Source organism: Sorex fumeus, unplaced genomic scaffold (assembly GCF_029834395.1).
Source record: "Sorex fumeus unplaced genomic scaffold, SorFum_2.1 ptg000107l, whole genome shotgun sequence".
Taxonomy (NCBI): domain Eukaryota; kingdom Metazoa; phylum Chordata; class Mammalia; order Eulipotyphla; family Soricidae; genus Sorex; species Sorex fumeus.
Window position 1 is genome coordinate 2,313,159 of NW_026606164.1, and position 14,160 is coordinate 2,327,318.

Here is a 14,160-nt window from a genome sequence, read left to right on the forward strand (position 1 = left end):
GGGAATCACGGAGCGACCCCTGGTGCTCGTGAGCACTGCTTGGGAGGCCTCTTCTCCAAAGCGTGTCTGCAGGGGCCGGGCGACAGCTCGGCGCTAGAGCACACGCACTGCCTATGGCCCTGCGGGGTTCAAGTCCCTTTCCAGTGCCACACGGCCCCTAAGCGTCGCCGGGCGTGGACTGGCCTCTTCCCCACGGAAGGCAAAGACGAAACTTGGGGCAAGCAAGCACCGAGAACAGCTGCAGCTCGCGAGGTGGGCGCGCGGGGGCCTGGTTTGGACCCCCGGCACCGCGTGGTCCCGGCAGCTGGTGGAACAGGACCCGTGACTGGGGGGCAGGAAAATCGAACCCCCGCCCGGGGAGAAGAGAAAACAAACAGCTCTGAGGCACAAGCCGTCCCGAACCTGCGGGGAGGACGCGCTCGGCCCGAGCCCGGCGGCTTCCCGCGCGCGACAGCATCGCGCGGGCTCCTCCGAAGCCTCCGCGGACCCGCCACGCGGCCGGGCGCTCGCGGCAGGGGCCCCGGGGGGCGGGGGGGGCGGCTGGGCGGGGCTGGGGCGACCGGGACCCGCGGGGAGGCGCCCGCGGGGGCGACCCCGAGCGCCGAGCCCCGCGCCCCGCCCCGGCCGGCCCCGCCCCCGCCCCCGCTCGGGTCTCTCCTCCCCGCGCGGCCGCAGGGGCGCCCCGGACCCCCCACCTGCCTCGCGCGGGGCCGGCCCGAGCAGGAGGCCACGCCTCAGTTTCCCCCGGCGCAGACCCGCTGGAGGCCCACGCTCCGACCCAGCACGCCGCCTCGCCGGGCGGCCCGGACCCCAGCCCCGCCTCACGGAACGCGCGCGGGCGCGCCTCGGCGGCAGCTCAGTCGTCCACGGCCGCGCGGCCGGTTGCTAGGAGACGGGGTCGCGCAGGCGCGCTGCGGGCCGCGGGGCTGGCCGGGCCGGCGCTGCTCTGTCGCCCCGGGTCGCGCCGGCCGGTTGCTAGGAGACGGGGTCGCGCAGGCGCGCTGCGGGCCGCGGGGTGGCCGGGCCGGCGCTTGCTCGGTCGCCCCGGGTCGCGCCGGCCGGTTGCTAGGAGACGGGGTCGCGCAGGCGCGCTGCGGGCCGCGGGGCTGGCCGGGCCGGCGCTGCTCTGTCGCCCCGGGTCGCGCCGGCCGGTTGCTAGGAGACGGGGCCGCGCAGGCGCGCTGCGGGCCGCGGGGCTGGCCGGGCCGGCCCTGCTCGGTCGCCCCGGGTCGCGCCGGCCGGTTGCTAGGAGACGGGGCCGCGCAGGCGCGCTGCGGGCCGCGGGGCTGGCCGGGCCGGCGCTGCTCGGTCGCCCCGGGTCGCGCCGGCCGGTTGCTAGGAGACGGGGCCGCGCAGGCGCGCTGCGGGCCGCGGGGCTGGCCGGGCCGGCGCTGCTCGGTCGCCCCGGGTCGCGCCGGCCGGTTGCTAGGAGACGGGGCCGCGCAGGCGCGCTGCGGGCCGCGGGGCTGGCCGGGCCGGCGCTGCTCGGTCGCCCCGGGTCGCGCCGGCCGGTTGCTAGGAGACGGGGTCGCGCAGGCGCGCTGCGGGCCGCGGGGCATGCCGGGCCGGCGGGGCTCGGGCGGCGCGCCGGGCCGGTTGCTAGGAGGCGGGACGCCGCGGCCCGCCGGGGCCCGGAGCAGCCATGGAGCCCGGGAAGGTGGGTGCGGCCGAGCGGAGGGCGCGGCTCGGGGGACGCGGGGCGGCTCCTGGGCGCGGGGCCGCCCGCACCGGCCGTCGCGAGCGCCCGGACGGCCCGGGCTGCGTGGGGGGAGAGCCGGCCCCGCGCGGCCTGCGGGGTCGGGGCCCGCCCGTGCCCCCGTCGAGGCGCCCCCTGCTCGCGGGCGTGGACGGAGGCCACGCTCGGGTCGCCGCGCCGTTTCCGCGCGAGATTTCGGCGGCCTCCTGAACGGGTTCGCTCGGTTCGAGCACCGCAGACCCCCCTCTCCGCAGACCCCCGCTCTTTGGCGGGCCGGGGGCGGCAGCGCCTGGCCCCGCAGCCGGGAACCACCCCCCGGCGGTGCTGGCGGTGGGCGGGGTCTCCCCGGCTCTGGCTGGCCCTGCCCGCGCTCTCGGCCTGCGGGGGCCCGAGGGTGGCCTGGGGCCGGCCCCGACTGCGAGAGCCGCGGGCTTTCTGCCACCCAGGGGGCCCTCGGCCTGCGCTCAGCTCAGGTTCCTGGGGGTGGGGCCGGGGTGTGCCGCGGTCCCAGAAGAGGCGCTGGCATCTCCCGCGTGTCCAGGCTCGCTCGTGGCCAGGGGCTTGATGCCCTAGCGAGAAGCATCACAGAGCTCGCGCCCGTGCCGCTTCCGAAACTCCGCTTGCTGCTTTGCTCGTAGAGGAGAACCAAAGACGACACCTGGAAAGCAGATGACCTCAGGAGACACCTTTGGGTAGGAGCCTGGCCCCTGAGGGCTGGGCGCGTCTGCGGGAGCGCGGGTCGGGTGCGTGGGGCTGCCGTGCTCACCAGCTCCCGCTCGGAGCCTGCGGCTTTGGGCCTTGGGGCTAGCCACGAGAGGGGCGCCATGCCTTCTCATCCGCTTCCACGTGTGCAGCGCCCTCCGTGTCCATACACGTCTGTGTGTTTGAGCGCAGCTCGGTACGTCTGTGCGCATGTCCTGTGGGTCTGCCTGTGTGTCTGTCTGAGTGTGTCCTGCTGTGTCGTCTGCGTATCCCTGTGAGTCTGTATGTGTGTGTCTGTGTGTCTGTATGAGTGTGTCCCACTGTGTCTGTGTCTGTGTCCCGGTGTGCTGTGTGTATCCCTGTGAGTCTGTCTGTGTGTGTCCGCTGTGTCTATGTGTCTATGTATGTGTGTGTCCCGCTGTGTCTGTGTATGTGTGTGTGTCCCGGTATGCCTGTGTGTATCCCCGTGAGTCTGTATGTGTGTGTCCCGCCGTGTCTGTCTGTCTGTCTGTGTCTGTGAGTGTGTCCTGCAAGGTCGTCTGTGTATCTCTGTGTATGTGTGTGTCCTTGTGTCCCTTAGCCGTTGTGCCTGCCTCCCTCTGCGTGGGGGGCACGTGTTCCTGCACACGGCATTGGCCAGTGAGCTCCATGTTCTTGGCGTGGGCCTGGCGGACAGCCCAGGGGCCGGATTCCACCCTGCACCGTTCCTCTCTGGTCACTCTGTCTCCCGGTTGGCTTTAGCCAGCTGCACGTCTGAGTGATCCCGTCACACGGCCGAGGTTGGCCTCCCCCTGCTGGCTCTGGCCTCTTCGTCCAGCCCCTCCTGCTGGGCTGGGGCCGGTAAAACCTGCTCTGCTCCCCGCAGGGTGCTCAGTCCGGGAGTCGCAGGGACGAGAAGAAGCACCGAGAGAAGAAGCTGCGCAGGGAGGCTGACCCCGACGGCCTGGAGCACCGTGAGCACAGGCCCCGGGACCCGGCCCAGAGGGATGGCCACGCGGTCTGGGAGAGCGGCAGCGAGCGTGACCGGGAGAAGCCTCGCGAGAGAAAGAAGGAGGCACGGGAGCGGGACCGGGAGCGGGACCGGGAGAAGCGGAAGGAGCGGCGGGAGCTGGAGGCAGATCTGGGCCGCCGCGGCCGGAAGGAGGAGGTGTGGCAGAGCCTGCACCACAGCCTGGGCCGGCAGCTGCTGGAGCGTGCCGAGCGCAAGGGCCGCTCAGGTGAGTGCGACCCCTGGGCCTGGCTGTGGCTCCGAGACCTCAGCCTTGGGCCTGCAGTGACGGCCCCATCATGTGTGCGCTCTGCACTGCCGTGTCTCTGTCGCATTTGTGTTTCGTGTTTTTCTCTTTTGGGGGGCCTCCCAGGCAGTGCTTCAGGGGCCGCTTCCTAACCCAGTACCGCTCACGCCCCCTGTGCTGGGACACAGGCCCACCCTACAGGACTCAGCACCTTGGGGTTCTGGGACCGTCCAGGCCCCTGGTGCTTCAGTCCTTCGTGCTGTGAAGCTCGATCAGTGGATGAGTTGCAGCCTTCTCATTGCTGTCAGCGTTACTATGAAAAAAGTTTACATTTGCTGTTAGTAAATCTCTAAATAGAGTGTGTGCTCTGATGAGCAATATTATGTTTCATCATCAAGAACCCCTCAAAGTACTGGTTTTGTTCTAAGCAGTGTTCAGACATCAGTGTCCCGGTTCCCAGGAACCCCGAGGAAGTGAGTGTCCTTTCTGCCTCGCACATGGACGTGTCTTCCCTGGCCTGGTGCCGGGGCCTGGAGCCGGGCGTCCTGCGTGCAGCACAGGGCCTGTTTCTCTAGCCATTCACGACTATCATTAGACAAATGACGGCTTCTTACACGAATCCCAGTCGGCCTCGAGTGGGGCCTGGCTCCTTCCCAGGGCGCCCTCTGCCTCCTTACTTCCTCACGACAACCTGGGCTGGTGAGCGGCAGCTTGCTGCTTCCGGTCAGGTACGTCTCTGTCTCTGTCTCTGTCTCTGTCTCGCTTGCCACCAGGGCTCTGCCACGAGGCGTGGCCATCTCTCAGTACTGTCTTCAGATCGGAGGTACTGGGGTGGCATCAATCCACGCAGGGCGCACTGTGAAGACTATCTCAGGTGTCAGGATCTGGTGTCCCTCGAGTCCAGGTATGAAGGTGTTGCTTTGTTTTGCAGGAAGTAAAGCACGGAACGAAGATGACAGGAGAGATGGAGACTCTGAAAGAGGGGATGAGGAGAGAGAGAGAAGATACCGGGAACGGAAGGTATGAGGACTCCAGAGGGTTTCTGTGTACTGACGTCTCTTTGCAGCATCTGGAACAGGCTGGGAAAGCTGTCCAGGGCTTCTGTGGCCGGGTCCGTCTCTCTCGGATTCCCACGCAGCACTTGGTCACTTTGAATGTTTGGACCGTAGAGATAAAAGGAAAAGCGTATTCTGCTGCAAACTGTTTCTTCTTTTATTTTTCTTCCTTTTTGGGTCATACCCGGAGATGCACAGGGGTTACTCCTGGCTCATATACTCAGGAATTACTCCTGGCGGTGCTCAGGGGACCCTATGGGATGCTGGGAATTGAACCTGGGTCAGCTGCGTGCAGGGCAAATGCCCTACCCGCTATGCTATCGCTCCAGCTCCATGCAAACTGTTTCTGATAATGTAAGGTTTATGTCCTACCTGCCAGCAAGGGCCCTTTGTACATGTGAGTATCCTCATCGGTGTCTGTGTACTTGTGTGTCCCAGGTGTGTGTGCACACGTGTGTTCATGCCAGTGCATGTCATGTGCAAGTGTGTGTGCCCTCCCAGGAATCAGTGTGGTCAGGTATGTGTATGCGGTGCTGGGAGGACGTGGACTTGACTCACAGATGCAGGCCCCTGTTGGGCACCAGGCTATGTTCCTGGACCCTGACCTTTATCTTTGTGGATGTGACATTGTGTGTTTTCTGAAGGTCCGGCAGCGCTCTGTCTCTCCTGCTCTCTGCGTTCGGTAATCTTGAGCCGTTTCCCCCACCCCAGGGAGGTCGATGGTGATGGACAGGCGAAGCAGTGAACGAGGGCCAGGCTGGTCGGTATCAACTGTAGTTTATTCCAGTCTTCACTCTCCTCTGATTCTGCCCTCTGGAGCCCAGGCTCCCGAGCTCGAGCCCACACCTCGGTTTGAGCCTCTGCCCGAGCCTCAGCCTGAGCCTCAGTCTCTGCTCTCTCGAGCCCCCTTTGAGCTTACAGTGTTAGTTTATATGGCAATCACGTGGCGTGGTGACACAAAGATGGGTTGAACATTAACAAATCAGCAAAGAGAGGTAAGACCACTCCTCGAGGAGATTAACTCAAGGATTAAATCTCATCTAAAGAGATAGATTTATTTCAGATTATTAGCAGATCTGCTCAAGGGTGGGAGCCCAACAAGGGTGTGTTCTTTCCTCAGCTAGTAATCTACTTAAACAGTTGTAGTAAGTTTACTTCTAATATTTCAAGCAATGTCATTCTGTATGAGCACAGTAAGAGATAAACTTACAGTTTGGTTCTTCCTGAGGACATCTCACTAGATATTCCGCTATATATATATATATATATATACATATATATATATATCAGTCCTCAGGCCAGGTTAGTCTTCCTAGCCCCAGCAGGGTCCTAGTCTCGTCATTACTTACTTTTTTTTTTTTTTGCTTTTTGGGTCACACCCGGCGATGCTCAGGGGTTACTCCTGGCTCATGCACTCAGGAATTGCTCCTGGCGGTGCTCGGGGGACCATATGGGATGCTGGGAGTCGAACCCGTGTCGGGCATGTTGGCTGAGTGCAAAGCAAACGCCCTACCCGCTGTGCTATCGCTCCAGCCCCGTCATTACTTACTTTTGGATCATGACAGCATTTGTCCATGATCATGCCCTCAACTTATAGTTGAGTATCGTGATGCCAAAGGCCTGGCTCATTTCAATGCCAGGGTAGCTCATGGCTTGCCCTGGGTCCATTCAGTCCCTTGTTGTGACCCTGCTTTTGGGGTGCTAGGAACTAAGGGCAGCTGAGTCAATAAAGCAGATGCCCAGGAGTGAATATTATTCGGGGTCAATCAACTCCCACGTTACAAAGCATAATACTAACTGTTTCCCTGTGTCCATACAGAAAGGACATTGCTTTAAGGTAAACTGTGCAAAGGACATAACTTACAATACAAGTCCAGTGTCCTTAGAAGGATCTGATCTTACAAGCTAACAGAATCTGATTAGGGAGAAAAGGTGACTAACTGGCTGGGGAGGAGAGCACAAGGAAGAGTTTACAGATAAACAGAGGAATGGGAGTGACTCGGGAGCACTGTGATGGATGTAACCGATAAATCTAAGCTCCCTGTGGCAATGTCATTCTACAGGACATTTGCTGCTCATAAGCTACAAACTGAACACATCTGAGCACTGTCTCAGGTTACTGCTGTGATGAGTTGCCAGACACACATGTTCATTGTGGGCAAGTCACAGTCCTGTGGACACTTGAGGGTGGTTTTATTTATTTATGTTTTGACTTTTTGGGTCACACCCCGCGATGCACAAGGGTTACTCCTGGCTCTGCACTCAGGAATTACTCCTGGCGGTGCTTGGGAGACCATGGGATGCTGGGAATCGAACCCCGGTCGACTGTGTAGAAAGCAAAACACCCTACCCGCTGTGCTATAGCTCCAACCCCTTGAGGGTTTTTTGGGATGGTGCGTTGAAATATTTTTATAAAGACATTCACGAAGTGAAGTTTTAAAGTTGATTCAGTTTTCCCTCGTGAGTGGCTTCTAGCAACGAGCTAGCTGGGCTGCTGTCAGCTCCCTCTTCTCTCCCAAGGGTGCCATGCCAGCGCGTGACTCCTCATGTCCTAAGCGACAACTGGGCAGCAGCGTGGCTCCTTGTTACTTGGGCCACCGCTGATCGTGCCCAGGGACCCATGCGGTGCTTGGGGTCGGACCCGGGCCTCACAGGCCCAGCGTGTGCTCCGGCCCACTCAGCTCTCTAGGCTCTTGCTGGGCTTAATCCCTGCTGGCTTGACTCAGAAGCCATTGGCACTTGAGCGTTGAATCAAAGGCAGGGTCTGGTAGCTGCTCTCTGCATGGGGTGTTCTGGTTTGTTTGGGGGCCACACCCAGCAGTGCCGCAGAGTTTGATTCCTGGCTCTGTGCTCAGGGATTACTCCTACCAGGGCTGTGTGTGATTCTGGCCATTGAACCCAGGTCGGTCAGTCCTGCACGAGGCACGCGCCCAGCCTGCTGTCTGTCTCTCCGGCCCTGTGTCTTGTTCCCACCAGGGCATGTGGATTCCAAGAGAACTTTAAGGATTGACCCTGTGCAAGCCCTGCTGGGCCACTAGTGTGGGCTCGCTATGCTGGTGCTCCTCACGGGTTGGAATTTGACTTGTGGAATCATTGTTTTCAGAATGGCTTAAATTTAGGGAGTATTAGGCTATCTCTTAGGTTTTTCCCCTGTATTTCTAGTTTTGTTTCTGGGTGTTTGGACACTGTTTTCCATCTCAGGGCAAGAGAAGCTGGCTGGAAGGGTCAGTGTCACCCAGGACATAGGGGTGGGTGCAGGAATGGGCTCCTCCCTCCTGAAGCCAGGTCAGGGCAGGTGTGGAAGGTGAGAGTGAGTGTGCGAGGTGAGCGGATGCAGGAGGTGAGCCTGGGTACCGGAGTTGAGAGTGGATAGGTGAGGTGAGGGCCAGTGTGGGAGGTGAGAACAGGTACAGAGGATGCGTGCGAGTGGGTGTGGGAGATGAGAGTGGGTGAGAGTGGGCGTGGGGGGTGAGGTGAGAGCGAGGAAGGGGGTGAGAGCAGGTGAGGGAGGTGAGCGTGGGTGCAGGAGGTGAGAATGGGTACGGGAGGTGGGCGGGCATGGGAGGTGAGAACGGCTGCGGGAAGTGGGAGGAAGTGGGAGCAGGTGCGAGAGGTGATCCCGAGTGCAGGAGGCGAGGGGGTGTCACCGGGGCTGGCACGGCAGGGCCAGGAGTTGTGGCAGCAGGTGGGGGATGGTTTCCAGCGTCTGCCTCCTCGTGTCACTGCCCGGGTGCTCCGTGTGCTCACGTGTGCGCCCCTGTCCCCAGCTGCAGTACGGCGACAGCAAAGACAACCCCCTCAAGTACTGGCTCTACAAGGAGGAGGGGGAGCGGAGACATCGCCGGCACCGAGACCCGGACCGGGAGAGGCGGCACCGGGAGAAGAGCAGCGCCGAGAAGAGGGAGCGGCACCCCAAGGACAAGAGCAGCCCCTTCTCGGACAGGGAGGGCGAGGAGCGGCCCCGGGAGCGGCGGCACAAGGACGGCTCCCACGGGGACGGGGAGAGGCACCGCGGCAGCGGCAGCGAGAGGAAGGAGCGGCCGCCCAAGGACGAGCACAGGAGGAGGGAGGCCAAGGTGTGTGCCGGGCCTGCCCGCCGTGGGGGCCGCCAGCTGGCTCTGCCTGGCAGTGGGCCCGAGTGTCCGCACGGCTCGGGCTGGCCCGGCTGCTGGCGCTGTCCTCGCACTGCTCTCCGGGGTCTGTGTGAGGCGTGTGGGGTCCTCGCCCGCGTCCGGCAAGCCGGCTGTGTCCTGACCACTCGGGACTCATGCTCGAGCCCAGCACCTCGTGGGCTGCCTTGGCCGGCTGTGGGGAGGCCCTGGGCGAGCTCCCTGCCACCTCCCTCGGACAGTGACTCGCCCAGGAGACTCCTGGCGCGTGCACGCCCTCTCCCGGCAGTCTGGCCTCACCTATGGAGCAAGCCTGTTGTCCATGCCCCGGTGTTTGCAGAAACCAGGGCGTGAGGCAGCTGTGGGAGGGTCCAGGCCGCGTCCAGGGCCACGGGCAGCTTGCTGCACTTCTGGGCCAGGTGCTGGTGGCCTCCCGTCCTGGGTCCGCACAGGCCGCGCCTTCTGGCCCCTCTCGCTGTGAGTTCTCTGTGTTGACTTGGTCTCGGGCAGGGCCCAGGGTGCTCGGGGCCAGGCCACACCTGGCGCCCAGACTGCTTGGCCAGGGAAGGGCTCAGGGCCTCACCAGGCCCTGGTTTTGTATATTATTGATCCTACGGCCTCCGGGTGCGCAGTGTTTATTATCGTTCCTAGGAGCCTTCAGGGTCTCCTGCACATCCTTCCGGTGCATCTGTGGGTGGTGGCCGTCTGCCCCGGCCACTTGGTGCCTGTGTTCCCACTGTCCTGCACCCAGCCTTGTTCTCTGGGAGGAAGAGCTTTCTGGCCTCAGTGCTGGGGGGAGGTTCTGCAGGGTTCCTCCCCCCCCCCCCCCCCACGTGGCCTGCATGGTTCTGAGATGCTCTTCTGCGCCCCTCGCCGCCAGCTGTGTGCTGGAGTATGCTGGCCACGGATGGGGTGCCACGAGCGTCTGTTCCTGGCTGTCGTTCCTGGCTGTCGTTGGTTGCCACCATGGGGCCTTGGTGTTGAGCCTTTTGATGGTTGCTGTGTTTCCTTTGCTCTCGCCCCCTCCGTCCCTCCCTTCCTTCCTTCCTTTCCTTCCTTCTTCTTTCTTAAAGATTCGCCTGGGAAATTCTCCATCTGTTTATCAGAAATCTGGTCCCACACTTTGTTTGTCTTGGGTCCACCCCTTTGGTCAGAGGCTGTTACCAGGCTCTGTCCTCAGGAGTGACCCTGTAGTGTGCTGGGCATTCGAGCCAGGGCCTGTGGGTACAGAGCAAGTGCCTTGGCGCCGCCTGTCCTCTCTCTCCAGCTCCTGCCCAAGGTTTATTGGGGGATCTCAAGTGGTGTTGGGGGCCACAGGGAGGCTCCTAGAGTGCTCGGGGCCCCAGGCTTTGACGCTGGGCTCTTGCGTCCGCCTTCGCTCGGCCTTCTTGCAGTTTCCCGGCCCTGGGTCCCTCTCTGGGGTCAAGGCTGGTTGGCGTCTGGGACACTTGGTGGCGTTCCTCAGGGACAGCCTCTTTGCCAGGCTCTGTGTCCACTGGCAGGCCGTCCATTCAGGGTTGGCCCTGGCCCCTCTGAATTCACACCAAGTGCTCAGAGAGCTGCCTGGGAGAACGCATCTGGGGGTGGACGTGCTGAGGCCTGCGGTCTCTGCTGCTCTCTGGGGGCAGTGCGTCCTGTGCGTGTCCTTGGCTGTCCAGAGCTGCCCTTTGGTGGGCGTTGCATGGGGGGTCTGGGTGGGGCACTGGCCTGGAAACTACACTTCCTAGTCCTGTGTTTCTATTTTTTATTTTTTTAATTTTTATTAGTGAGACACCATGAGGTACAGTTGTAGACTTACAAACTTTTGTGCTTGGTTTTCAATTACACAATGGTCAAATCCTGTGTTTTTGTTTTGTTTTGGGACCACACTTGGCATCACTCAGGGCTTACTCCTGTTTCTGTGCTCAGGGATCACTCCTGGTGGAACTCAGGGAATTGATCCCCTGTCGGCCGTGTGCAAGCCAAGTACTCGGAGCACTGTACTAGCTCTCCAGCCCCTTTCATGTAGTTTGTTTTTGGCTTTGGACTACACCCAGAGTTGTGAGGGTCTCCGGGCCCTGACCTGGGGCTGTGAGGGGCTCCAGGCCTCACCAGGACTGTGAGGGGCTCCGCGCCTCACTAGCAGTGCTCAGCAGGTCGTGCAGAGCCTTGTATGTAGCCTGAACTCTCCTGGTGCCCAGTTTTCACCTTATTTCTCACAGTTGGCTCCTTTGAAGGACTGAGGGGACTCTCAGGAGCAGCGCACCTGGTCCCAGACGGCTGCACCCGGGGGGTGCCCTGTGCAGCGGAGCAAGCCCCTCACTCACCTGCAGAAGCTTCTGTCTCTTCCATAGTTCTCGTATCACAGTCGACCCTAACTGGGAGTTCTCGTTCTGAGCCCAGCCAGGACGCTGTCTGGGGAAGTGGCATGTGGGTCTCTCAGTGCCGAGGGTGTCCCCGAGCCTACAACTGTCCCATGACACACGAGGTGCTGGATTTGCCACTGAGAGGACTCGGGGTTGCTCTGCTGTGGGTGGGAGCCTGGCCGTGGGCTCTGCTGGGGGCTCCCCTCTGCTCACACTGCCTTGCTGCTCTCTCGACAGAACGGGGATCACAGGAGCCGGGGGGCACGGCAGGACCGCAGCAGCAGCCGGTAAGTGCCCCATGGGTGGGGTCTGCCCTGAGCTCAGCGTGCTCGGGTGCTCCTGCGGGTTCTGAGAGGCCATGGAGGCCGGATGAACCCCACACACCTGATGCTTGGGTCCTGACGGGCTTGGAAACCTTGGAGGGTCCCGGGGTTGGCGGCACGTAGCAGGATGGGGCTTGTTGGGAGTCAGAGGCATGGAGCATGGAGGGTGGACATCACCTGCCCAGCACACCCACAGTCCATGGGTCAGTCAGCAGGCAGGGCTCTGTCACCAGGAGCAAGGTCCGTGTGTGTATGTGTGTGTGTGTGTGTGTGCGCGCGCACGTGCACGTGCACATGTGTCTGTGTGTTGGGCACTGAGAGTGAGGGCCCTGTGCATATGCATGAGTGTGTGCACGTGCATGTGTGTGTAAGCGTGTGTGTGCATACATGCGTGGGTGTCAGGTACTGAGAGTGAGGGCTCAGTGTGTATATGCATGTGTGTTTGCATGCATGTGCATGTGTGTTTGAGCATGTGTGTGAGCCCATGCATGCATGTGTGTCGGGCACCGAGAGTGAGGGCCCTGTGTGTATATGCATGTGTGTCTGTGTCCCGTGCATGTGTGCACGTGTGTGTTGGGCACAGGTGGTTGTGGGGTGTGTCAGAACCAGGCCTGTCTTGTGTGAGATGAGGCCCTCCACCTTCCCTGCCTGGGTGATTAGGACACTTGTCTTGTGAAGGTCACGGATTAGGCTAGTGCATAAGCTGCCTCATTGTTCCTGGTGTGTCTGGTGACCCTCCACCTCAGGCACTGGATCATTGCCTGCCCTGAGCAACGCTGTCACTTCCCCGGGACCTGTGGGGTGCGCTGGTGGGCTGTGTTCGCAGCTCTGTCTGAATGTAAATTCTGAAAACTGAGTATCACTTCAGAATTTTGAAGCTTTATTTTAGTCCCAGCTAACATTGAAATATGATTTGCAAGCGAGCATATTTCAAGTAAACCTTTCTCTAGAAAATAGAGGTATTAAATGTAAGTTAATATTTGACGCTAACGATGCAGACGTCTAGATGTGCAATTGCACGTAGATCTGTATCATTACAAGAACATAATAGAGACACAAGTCTTAAACACTTCTCCAGTGGAGACATTTTCTGTCTTGGATGATTGCAGTGGCAGAGCTGGGATGACTCCACCTGTCTGAGTTATCATAAACACTGCAGAAGATTGGACACCTGAGGCAGTTTTCTTGTTTTGTTTTAGGATTTACTCCTGACTCTGCACTCAGGAGGCACTCCTGGTGGTGCTCAGGGGACCATATGGGATTCTGGGGACTGAACCTAGGTCGGCCCACTGTTCTCTCTCTCTCCAGCCCACCTGGGGCAGTTCTTAATTAACTCCAAATGTTAGTGAGAGCCACGGTGCATGTAGAATGCCTCATTTGTTGAGTCTTCCTTGAGTCGTCCTGTAGAAGATGAATTTCCAGTCTGATCCAATTTAATTCCAGGCATGTGGAGAATCTAGGAAAGAGCAGTGGGAAAGATAAAGACAAAGACAAAAAGAGAAAGGTAAGACTTCCTTCTCAGTTCTCTCCTCTTTCTTTCTTTCTTTCTTTCTTTCTTTCTTTCTTTCTTTCTTTCTTTCTGTCCACACTAAGTGGTGCTCAGAGCTTCCTCCTGGCTCTGCACTCAGGAATTAAACCTGGTAGGCTCAGGGGACCATATGGAATGCCGGGGATCGAACCTAGATTGTCGCGTGCAAGGCAAACGTCTTACATGTATCATTGTTTCAGCCCTGCCCTGAAGTTGCTTACTGTGACTCTGGACATTCTCCTGAGGCAATCCTGGGGGCTCATAAGGCATGCTGTATTTTAAAATTTGTTTGTTTTTGGTCACACTTGACCGTGCCCAGGGATTTTTCTGACTCTTCTGAGAGATCCCTCCTGGCAGTGCTCAGGGGACCATATGGAATGCCAGGATCGAGCCCAGGTTGGCTGCATTCCAGGCCAGTGCCCTACCCGCTGTGCCAGTGCTGGGCCTGGGACACACTGAGACCCACTGAAAGTGGGACAAATAGCAGCTGCCAGCGCCAGGATGAAGTGATCGAAGCACACAGCGTCTAAGGCTAGTGGGGAGTGATCGGTTTGAAAAACTGGCAGGTGAGGGGACTGGATACCATGCCCAGCGGTGGCACACTTGAATGTTCCTTCAGACAAATCTCAGTGCCGGCAGAGGAGGGCGGGTGCGTAGCACAGAGCTCAGGCTGCAGCCCACCCGGCTGCGTCCTCAGTCACCTGCTCCCTGGGCACTGCTCGTGTGCCATACACGGCTCTGTCCCAGGCATGGTTCAGTGTGCAGTGGCCCCACACTGGCAGTCCCTCGAGGACTCCACTGAGGGAGCCACCACTGAGCACCATTGGGTGCGACCCCTCAGGAAAAGCCACAGCAAGGCATGAAGTTGATTAGGCTCAGAAGAGATCCTGTCCGGATGCTTCATTCTCTCAGTGGGGTGGACAGAAGTAGTGTCCAGGCTACACGACACATTTCCTTTGAAGAATCCCCGGTCTCCAGGTGTCCCCCAGGCCCCGGGGTGCCCAATGCTGGGGGGTCACACGGTGTCCTTGCCGAAGCATGTCCTGTCAGCCCATTTCTGAGGAACGTGTACAGTCAGGGAAGGTCTCTGGGAGCCTCATGTGCGAGCCTGCGAGGGGGGCCTGCAGGGAGGCTGGGGTCTTCGGCACCTGGCCCTCGGGGGGCTGA

General features: G+C 60.4%; 1 protein-coding gene across 2 annotated transcripts in view; it reads left to right on the forward strand.

The window, feature by feature from the left end:
• Window positions 1–1,504: 1,504 nt before the first annotated feature.
• DYNC2I1 (dynein 2 intermediate chain 1) overlaps window positions 1,505–14,160 on the forward strand; it is a 37,381-nt gene continuing 24,725 nt past the window's right edge. For both annotated transcript variants that reach the window (XM_056134825.1, XM_056134826.1), the window contains exons 1-7: window positions 1,505–1,657; window positions 2,335–2,388; window positions 3,264–3,615; window positions 4,565–4,653; window positions 8,456–8,764; window positions 11,380–11,429; window positions 12,909–12,969. In XM_056134825.1, the coding sequence (XP_055990800.1) occupies window positions 1,643–1,657; window positions 2,335–2,388; window positions 3,264–3,615; window positions 4,565–4,653; window positions 8,456–8,764; window positions 11,380–11,429; window positions 12,909–12,969 (930 nt within the window). In that variant the 5' untranslated portion in view covers window positions 1,505–1,642. The remainder of the gene's footprint in view (window positions 1,658–2,334; window positions 2,389–3,263; window positions 3,616–4,564; window positions 4,654–8,455; window positions 8,765–11,379; window positions 11,430–12,908; window positions 12,970–14,160) is intronic.